We start from the raw sequence: 10,332 nt of genomic DNA, 5'->3' as shown, positions 1-10,332 counted from the left end.
CAGGGAGTCTCAAGATTAGAATAAAACCCACGTTCTGTGGTTTAGGTTTATCCGCAATTTAAACTTGTTTTCTACTCATACGATAAACGTAGGCTGATTATATATACCACGCGGTTGATTATACAGACCGTGTGGTGGTGTTTGTAGTAATTACATGGGATCAAATAATTTTTCCAACTATAGCAGTTGTACAAGGGATCAAGTAATTACCCTTTGATTGCAAATACAAAGAGAGAGTTAATACTTATTTTAGAAGAGCAAAGACTGTTTAGAGAGTTATCATCAACCGCGTATGACTGCATTAGGCTTTCGTCCTTATCTGGATTAATCTCATGCTCTATTTTGTGAACCAACGATATTATCTATATTAAGAATGTGGACTTAACCTCACAATAGGCTAGCAATGATATAATTCAAATTCGCCTTTAGCGAGTAGCGAACCTAAGACCTATTACTTAATTACAAATGAAGAGAAATATCACTAGACCATAATAACAAAGGTATTAAATATCGATGATATCGGAAATATCGGTAGTCCAAAAACACGGAAATTTCGATGGAAATATCGGGATATTATCGATATCGATAAAAATTGAATAAAAACCACGGAAATTGTAAGAAAAACTTGGAAATTTTTATTGAAACTTTGCATGATGTTTATTTAGTCAATTATCTATTAGTTTATCACAAAAAATTGGAAGGAAATGCATTGCATGATAGATATAACTGATTTAAAGTTGATTATATAGCGAGCTGGCAAACATTGTGAGTGTAGAAAATATGTAGTAATTAATGAAAGAAGTTTAAACACACCATAATCATTTATATATAATGAATTAGTACAATATTTTACACTTTATACATTGCATGGTAAGATACATGAGTGATTTAGCAAGGTCTAAAATATCGATGATATCGGAAATATCGGTAGTCCAAAAACACGGAAATTTCGATGGAAATATCGGGATATTATGGATATTTTAGACCATGATAACAAGTGACATCGCATGCTCTAATTAATTATTTGTTTATTGTCCGAATCAGACGCATGGAGACGAAGGAGAAGCATGTGCACACGAAGTCCCTTCTCCAACATTATGTGTGGAAGAGTCCTATATATATTGTACTTTTACACTTAGCTAGCCAAGCCAACTAGAGACTAGCTAGCAATCATGAATAAGGCTAGTCTTGTTCAGTGCTCGGCAAACTACATACCCTTGTCACCTATAAGCTTCTTAGAGCGAGCTGCTGTTGTCCACGGCGATAAGATTTCGATCGTTTACGGTGGAGTGAGATTTTCATGGCAGCAGACGCTTGAAAGATGTCGCAAGGTCGCCTCAGCTTTCGTCCACTTAGGCATATGTCGCCATGATATTGTAAGTAGCTATATACTAATCTTTTATGAAAATGAGTATATAGGGATTTCATTGTATATTTAGTTTCAAGAATTGTCATATTAATTAGTATATGGTTTAGTATTGAAGTAGAAATTTTGAATGTTACATACATATCTTTTTGTGAGTATCTCACTTATCATTCAGTAAAAAAATCAATTTTCTTTTGTTAAAAGTAGTGTCTGCACAAACAGAAATACTTTTCAACACAAACTTGTAGCTGAAGGTCTTCTAACAATTAAGATCACATTACATTTTAATTTGAGTTTCATGGAACTTTGATCACCATTAGCCATGGCGATGGAGATCGATCTAGCTCACGACTAACTAGTCACCAACGACTCCGACTGTAGTAAAGTCAAGAATTTATTTTTTTATTTAGTATTTAAATATTATTGACCTAATATTATAAGACCCAAATTAGTTAATGAACTTTGTCAGTCAATGGTGCCAAATCACCAAGTCAACAGTTGCAACTTGTTCATGCATCTTGGCGTGCATGGTGGGTCAAATGGACCCATGAGGAACCATGATCATGGAACCGCCAGAGTAACATGCACGGTGAATCAGCTGCCAGTCTGTGCATACGTCGACTTTCATTTTTTTTAAATAAAACCACACATCCCATTTCAGGTAATACAAAACACATAGGTTATATACATATATACATATACATATACATACACACACACACACACATATATATATATATGTATATATATAGATTATGCTTGTTAAGGGTATCTCCCAAATTTGAAATGGAAGTCTTGTATAAAGTACTTAAAAATGGAATTGGATCTACTCCAGACCTTAGTGTTCGGAGTCTAGGGATCAATTCATCTAGGCCGCACAAATTCAGTCCAACGATCCCTATTAACTCATTTTCCTGGCCCACCACACAAAACCAACGGCTCTTATTTCTTTTACATACCAATCAGCGGCCCTTATGAATTGATCATTAGGCTCCGGACACTAGGTTCCGGAGCGGATCCAATTCCCTTAAAAATATCGAGTCTATCTATTGCTAGATGTCATCATCTGAATGAGAATTGTAAAGCTATCCTAGCCTGTTAACCAAGTGGTTATAGTTTGTTAAGCTCTAAGTGGGAGACTTAGGCCTGGTTTGGTACTGAGATGATTCTAAAAAAAGTGGGTATCAAAAAAAGTTGGAAGCTTTTTTGTGTTTAGTAAACATTCAACTTCAGTTTTTTTTTTCACAATTTTGGGTGAAAAAAAGCCAAAAACACAAAGTTGCAAAACCCAACTTTGAAAAACCGGCTTTTTTTCACATCTGTTTTATATAAAAGTTTACCAAACACTATAATACTGTTTTTTTTTTTCAAAAGCACTTTTACCAAAAAGTTTACTAAACACTTTGCTGCTTTATTTCACAACTGCTTATTCATACAGCATAGCAGAAGCAGCTTTTTTTCAAAGCACAGCAATACCAAACCAGCCCTTAGTGACTACGAAAGTTAGCTTACTCGAGCTATATTAAAATAAATAAATAAAACTGTATATATTCAAAACAATCATAAGATTCTAGAGAGAGTTTAATAGAATAAGACTGTAGTTGATCAAGAAGAAACATGAGAAACAGAAAAGCTCTCAGTTCATCATATTTCTTTCATTTCTTCAATTTTATATTTAATTCTAATTTAGCTATGGTTTTACGCTCATTATTAATTGATTTTAGGTTGAATGTTCAGTTCAAGTATGTCCAGGTACAGAGAACTCATAAGTCGTTGCATGTTGAGAATTATGTGTAGGATCCTCATGTACTGATATATGCTGGTTTATGCTCAGTTTTTTATGTCATTGATGTTTGTTGTGTATTGCTAATTTTATTCCCATTTGTATATTAATTTGTCCGTTGGTTTGTGTGTATTGTCATCTTCCAGACCTAGGCCGACAAAAATAAATAATAGATAAAGACCTTTTAACCCTTTGCTTAACTTTATTGAGAACAAGAGTTCAATAGAAACACGAACACTTTGAGTCTTTGACCAAACCGACTAAAACCCAAAAAGCTTACGTTTGCAGATTTCTTTTTAGTATGCGTTGCAGATTCCTCAAACTCTCTCTCTCTCTCACATACTACGTACTGTCTTACGACGAGGTCCTGTCTTAAAAATTTGCATGTTGCTAAGGCTACATATGTGCCAGTGACATAACTGGTGTGACGTACATAATCGAAACTTCTTTTTATCGAATATAATAAACCCAACTGGAGAAAGAAAAATCTCCTCCCACTAATCTTTAACACTTGGGAACCAGTCATCAGCCAATTAAATATATAAGATGATTCAAGATCAAGTCATTGATTAAGGTTTTTTCTTTCTTTCCTTGTTATTTGAAGTGGGATTATGTCAAACACAACACCAAAATTAGCTTTTCGTGTCACATATTATATGCCATAAAAGTACTTCACGGCACATAGTGGAGTAGTGCAAGATAGACTAATTTTTTTAAGAATAAATTTACAAACTATGTAATGTGTCACTAATAGAAAATAAGCATGTTAAAACACTTAAATAATAATTCAATCATCAACAATCATCTCATATGGTTTACAAAATTTGATTTTAAATGATTGATCTCCCTATCATTACCCCACACATTTGAGTGTGCCATAAAATTCTTGCAGTAAGGCCATCTCTAACCGAGGGCTGGCCAAATGGCTCGTTTTAGCCCTCTGGCCCTCCAAGATTCCCCAAGATATTAATATTTTAATGAACAGTACATGGTCATATTGCCTCTGTCTCTAACCGAGGATCAAAGGGTCATAGGGCTAAACATAATTTATTATTTAAAACTACAACTTAAATTCAAATCCAACGGCTAAGTGACAAATTTTGTGAAATAGAAGTTATAGGAAAAAATGGAATTTAAAAAAAATATGAAACAAATTTTGTGAAATAAAAGTTATAGGAAAAAAATGGAATTTAAAAAAAATATGAAATAAATTTTGTGAAATAGAATAGAAGTTATAGGAAAAAAATAGAAGTTATATGAAAATTTTTGTAAATAAAAAATAATAATAAAACTGTAAAAAAAAAAAAAAAAAAAACCAAATGCAACGGCTACTAGCCGTTACATTTGAATTTTTCTTAAGAAATCCTGTCGGTTATAACCGACAGGAATAACAAAACATTAAAAAAAAATAGCCAGCCCTTTGGCCCTTTGAAATTCCGTGGGGCCCTCCCAGATTCCCGAGCCCTCTGGCCTAGCCCTTGGTTGGAGACTGTTTCAGGGCTATTTTCGGCCCTCTGGACCCTTCGGTTGGAGATGGCCTAGAAGGCCCATCTCACTTATGACATGCATTTGCCCACTACGTAAGAAAGGTAACACACGTTCTGTATAGCGGAAGCACACGACTTGACTTTGTGCAGTATGTATAATGTAACAGTAATTTCTAATCAATTAAAATGTTTGAACTTCTTCCCTGACCAGGTTGCAGCTTTTGCACCAAACATTCCAGCACTTTATGAGCTACATTTCAGCGTTCCAATGGCTGGAGCAGTTCTTTGTGCACTTAACATTAAGCTGGACGCACCCGCATTAGCGTTGATATTACAACAACTGGAAGCCAAAGTCATTATTGTAGATCATCAGTACCTTAAAGTTGTCCTCCAATCACTTGACATTTTGTCCCAAACAAAGTCCAACTCCAAGCCACCTCTCCTCATTCAAATCCCAAAGTGTGGCCAATTATCATCATCTTCTCCTACTGATCTTGATCTTCCACCAGATGCCCTTAATTACAATGACCTGCAGGAATCAGCAGAACCCAGTTTTCAGATTCTCAGACCCAACAATGAATGTGATCCAATTTCGGTGAGTTACACTTCTGGGTCAACAGGTGATCCCAAGGGAGTTGTGTACAGCCACAGAGCGGTGTACCTAAATTCACTGGGAGCAATTTTTCAGAGTGACATGAGAAAAATGCCGGTTTTTCTATGGACGGTCGAAATGTTTCGGTGCAATGGCTGGTGCTACCCTTGGGCCGTTGCTGCTCTTGGTGGCACCAATATCTGTCTCAGAAGTGTCTCAGCCAAAGCCATTTTTGAAGCAATTGATCTTCACAAGGTAACACACTTATGTGGTGCACCCTCTATATTAAACATTCTAGCAGATGCCTCAGAAAATTATCAATCTAGGGTTATAAAATCAAGTGTGGAGATTATTGTTGCTGGTGCATTGCCAGCACCCGAGATTCTGATCAAGGTTACAGAATTAGGGTTTAATGTGAGCCATGGATATGGCATGACCGAGGCTCTTGGACCCGCAATTGTCACAACATGCAAACCCCAGTTGGAATCTCAGTACAATCTAATGATGGAAGGGGTTGATGTGAAGGATCCAAACAATATGGAGAGTGTGCCATATGATGGAAAAACAATGGGGGAGATCATGTTTAGAGGCAACACTTTGATGTTGGGATATCTGAAACACTCAAACCCTAATCATGAAATTTTCAGTGGTGGATGGTATAGGACTGGTGACCTGGCAGTTAGGCATTCAGGTGGGTACATTCAGATGAAAGATAGGGCAAGGGACATTATAATTTCTGGTGGGGAGGCTATAAGCACACTTGAGGTGGAGGCAGTTTTGCTGACTCATCCACAAGTTTTGGAGGCTGCTGTTGTGGGGAAACATGATGAGGTTTTGGGGGAGACTCCTTGCGCTTTCTTGAAGTTGAAGAAGGGTTTTGGTGGTGGTGAAGAAAGTTGTAAAGAGATTATGAGGTTTTGTGAGAAGAAAATGCCTGCCTTTATGGTTCCACAAGCTTTGGTGTTTGGGGATTTGCCTAATTCCACTGGGAAGATACAAAAGTTTGTTCTAAAGGAGAAGGCCAATCTTGTGGGAAGCCTAGAATAAGAGCTGGTTTGGTATTGTTGTGCTTTGAAAAAAAAACTGTTTTTGCTGTATTGTGAGAATAAACAACTGTGAAATAAAACAGCAAAGTGTTGGTAAACTTTTTTGTAAAAGTGCTTTTAGAAAAAAAAAAAAAAAAAAAGTAGTATGATAGTATTTGATAAACTTTTATGTAAAACAGCTATGACTGTGTAAAATGACCAAAAAGAGTATAATACTAGATGTGCTATTAATTTAATTTTCTTAACAAATAAAGGTGAATTACTAAATATACTTCATTTTTAAAAGAAAAATATTTATAAACTTTATCTTAAATATTAATTAGTATGACAAACTACTTCAATTGAAATATTTTAGACTGATAGCAATCTAATTAGATGCATTCATCACACTTGCCGCTATTCTATTTCTTAATGCTTCTATCTCATGTGATCCTTCAACTTGATAATTTTGGAACAGTAGACTATGTACATAATAAAACCAGGAAAGCCAATTACAATTGACTTGAAAGTCGAAAAAAATCCAATACAAAAGGAAAAAGAAATGCTAAAACAACAATTTTAACTCAAGTTCTCACCAAATTGTAACTAATTAGCCTATCAAACTTGTATCCAGCGTCATGCCTCATGTTTTGTTTAAAATGAAATCAACAGAAGCTTCTGAAACACCGATGCAACGAAGAATAAAACAAACATGTTACCAAAGTCAGAGTCCCCCTTGCAAGGAAACAGATGGTGAATAGCCTTCAAAGCAACTAAAATATATCTTTTTACAATATTCTCATTTGTCAACCAGACACAAATGAGAACCTTTGGAGAAGAGATTAACCTGTGGACAAAGATGAAAAGCCATCATCCAAATGATTGTTTAATTGCTCATTTTGATTGACTCGGTCACTCTTTCTTGAACGCGGAGTACCTTTGCCTAGTATTAGTTTAGAGAACAGATTAAATAGTGAAGAAGAAAACCATATCACCTTTCCCAATTAATTTTTTCCCGACCCTCCATCCCCAATTTTTTTTTCCCGACACCCATACACTCATCCCTTCGCTCTTCCCACCCCTCTTTCACTCACTCTCCCCATCCCAAATTTCAAAATCCAAACAAATACATAACGAAATTTTAGACGAGAAGCTTACCAGAGGTGCAGCGGCAGGCAACAGAGGAAAAGGAGGAGGAGGAAGAGGTGCAGCGGCAGGCAACAGCAGAAGAGGCGGAGGGGTTTTGAGGAGGAGGATAATCGAATCGATTCCTAATCGAAAATCTTTGCTATCTGAATAAGAAAAAAAAACAGCAGATTCAAATCAAGAACAAGCAAACCAAATCCAACCGATTAAAAATCTGGGAAAATTTACCATACCAACATTTCAAGAATAGCATATTCCACAGAAAATGTTGTGTTTGGCTCATACATTTGTGAGTAATTATGAGTCATGTGTTAACAACAATGAAGTGACCTGTGTTTGCTTTCGGTGGAAATATCACATGGTGTGGGTTGCATGAAAATTGCAGACAAAGTAAAAGCAAAAGTTTGGTGGACATCATCATGAGTAAAAACATAATGATGATGCTTGCTTTTACTTTAATGATGATGTTTGTAGAAAAAGGGGAAGTTGATTCCTTTTTCTTTTGCTATTTATTTTGCTAAGAACCGAAGGGAGAGAATGAGAGATTTGGCTCTCTCCTGAGAAGGCATCAGAGAGCATCCAAAGGGGGAGAGCATTCGGCTTTCCCATGGGAAAGCATGGGCACGGGTGAGAGAAAATCAAGAGAGCTAGAGTGAAAAGTATTCAAGTGAAAGAACTCTTGAGGTAGAGTGAGGCTCTTGGGAAAATTCTATGAGTGGGTGTGCAAGGGATTTGGGATTGGGTTATGTTGATTTAACTCATGTGTATTTGTACTGTTATTCTCATAGTGAAGAGCAATATCTCTCTGGGGACGTAGGCAGGTTTTTGCCGAACCTCGTAAATTTCTCGGTGCTTTATTTCTTGTATTTTATTTTGTTCAACTGACTGTGATTTTGGTGAGGTTGTAATCTGAATCTCGTTTCCGCACTGACAAACGGGCCAAGGCACAACAATTGGTATCAGAGCATCGTTGGAGGTCCAGATTTGTTGTTCACCATGAATTTTTCAGTTGAGCAGTTTAATGGGAGAGGCGGTTTTACTCTTGGTAAAGGAGAGTAATGGAAGCTTGAAGAAATGGAAGCCATGTTCAGGGATGCTTAGATCTACTGCGAAAGTTGATGTTGAGGAAGAAGACAAAGGCCTATTTCTTCTTCCCTCACTTTCAGATTCGTACGAGAACCTTGTGAAACTTTACTGCATGGAAAGTTACAGTAAGTTTGGAGCAGGTGCAAGCTTCTTTGGTGTGGAATGATACACAAAGGAGACCATGGATAATGGTGGGCACAAGACTGCTTAAGTTATTAAAGGTTGGAATCGTGGAAGAAAATTGGAAAGAGGATCTGAGAGAGACAGCAGGTTCAGATCCGGTTCCAGAGGCAAGGGTCCACAGTGCTACAGGTGCTAGACCGGGTTGTAGCAAGTTTGTGGTGTAAGACTTCGAGTATGCCCTCTAGGTACTCAGAAGCAACACTTCTCCTGGTGATGTTTAGTCTCAAGTGTTGCAGGGGTTTTGCAGCAGGTGGAGCTATATGATTCACATGTGATCAGATGGTCCTGAGGTAGGAGGAAGTGTGGGAATTTTGTCTGGCTCGATGGGTTGTTGCTGGAAAATGGCGCGCTGACGAGTTTCCAGGTTGCAGACAATGAAAAGGAGGAAAACCTGCTGGAGGAGACGAGGATGTGTCGAGATCTTGTCTGAAGCTAAATGGTGATTTTTTAGCTTGCAGCAGCTGCACATGCATTGGCAGTGACTGAATCGGAACAGGACCAATGAGGTGGATTCAGTGTGTGCATGCTGGTACGTAAGGCCAATGGACTTTGGTGATGGGTGCAAGGATTTTTGCATGGTGTATTCGCCAAGGTGGAGATTGTTGTGTTTGGCTCATACATTTGTGAGTAATTATGAGTCATGTGTTAACAACAATGAAGTGACCTGTGTTTGCTTTCGGTGGAAATATCACATGGTGTGGGTTGCATGAAAATTGCAGACAAAGTAAAAGCAAAAGTTTGGTGGACATCATCATGAGTAAAAACATAATGATGATGCTTGCTTTTACTTTAATGATGATGTTTGTGGAAAAAGGGGAAGTTGATTCCTTTTTCTTTTGCTATTTATTTTGCTAAGAACCGAAGGGAGAGAATGAGAGATTTGGCTCTCTCCTGAGAAGGCATCAGAGAGCATCCAAAGGGGGAGAGCATTCGGCTTTCCCATGGGAAAGCATGGGCACGGGTGAGAGAAAATCAAGAGAGCTAGAGTGAAAAGTATTCAAGTGAAAGAACTCTTGAGGTAGAGTGAGGCTCTTGGGAAAATTCTATGAGTGAGTGTGCAAGGGATTTGGGATTGGGTTATGTTGATTTAACTCATGTGTATTGTACTGTTATTCTCATAGTGAAGAGCAATATCTCTCTGGGGACGTAGGCAGGTTTTTGCCGAACCTCGTAAATTTCTCGGTGCTTTATTTCTTGTATTTTATTCTGTTCAACTGACTGTGATTTTGGTGAGGTTGTAATCTGAATCTCGTTTCCGCACTAATGAACGGACCAAGGCACAACAGAAAACCCCCCCAATATTTATCTTTTCTAATCCAACTCCTATGTTAAAACCGACCCGTGACAGTAAGAACCCACACGAACAAGCATTTGATCAACTCGAGGCACAACTTAGCAGTAAGCAAACATATCTGTTAAATTTATCGCGAAGAGCAAGAAATACACTCACAGTTTCAGCGGACGGAGCCCGCGATGCCGTGAGATTGCTGCGATTAGGGCTTAACAGATCCTGATTTCGATTCGGGTTCGTCGAAAAGGAACGAGAATCGCTAGGGTTTTTGGTTGAAGCTTGAAGAGGTCGTGCGAGAGAGAGTCTGAAAGTGTGTGGAAGGCAGGAGAAAGGAGAGCAACGTTGGCAAATTGAAAATTTCATTAATGAATTA

The 10,332-nt window shown here is 37.6% G+C and overlaps 1 protein-coding gene and 1 long non-coding RNA gene across 3 annotated transcripts; one reads left to right on the top strand and one right to left on the bottom strand.

Annotated features, from left to right (window-relative positions):
• Positions 1-1,131: 1,131 nt before the first annotated feature.
• Positions 1,132-6,372, top strand: LOC103455723 (probable CoA ligase CCL13). The gene is made up of 2 exons (XM_029090138.2): positions 1,132-1,376; positions 4,848-6,372. The coding sequence occupies exons 1-2, from the start codon at positions 1,173-1,175 to the stop codon at positions 6,273-6,275; spliced, it is 1,632 nt and encodes a 543-aa protein (XP_028945971.1). The 5' UTR covers positions 1,132-1,172; the 3' UTR covers positions 6,276-6,372.
• Positions 4,735-10,332, bottom strand: LOC103455718 (uncharacterized). Of its 2 annotated transcripts, XR_011576878.1 has the most exons (4): positions 10,119-10,326; positions 7,412-7,545; positions 7,101-7,196; positions 4,735-5,165 (listed from the first exon to the last, which is right to left on the bottom strand). It is a non-coding gene; the product is annotated as an uncharacterized lncRNA (long non-coding RNA). The 2 variants fall into 2 exon arrangements; XR_532196.4 differs by lacking the exon at positions 4,735-5,165 and having other exon boundaries at positions 6,721-7,196; positions 10,119-10,332.

The sequence above is a fragment of the Malus domestica genome, chromosome 02 (assembly GCF_042453785.1).
Source record: "Malus domestica chromosome 02, GDT2T_hap1".
NCBI lineage: Eukaryota > Viridiplantae > Streptophyta > Magnoliopsida > Rosales > Rosaceae > Malus > Malus domestica.
The sequence above is the reverse complement of the archived record's forward strand: the minus strand, read 5'-3'. Positions and strand labels throughout refer to the sequence as shown.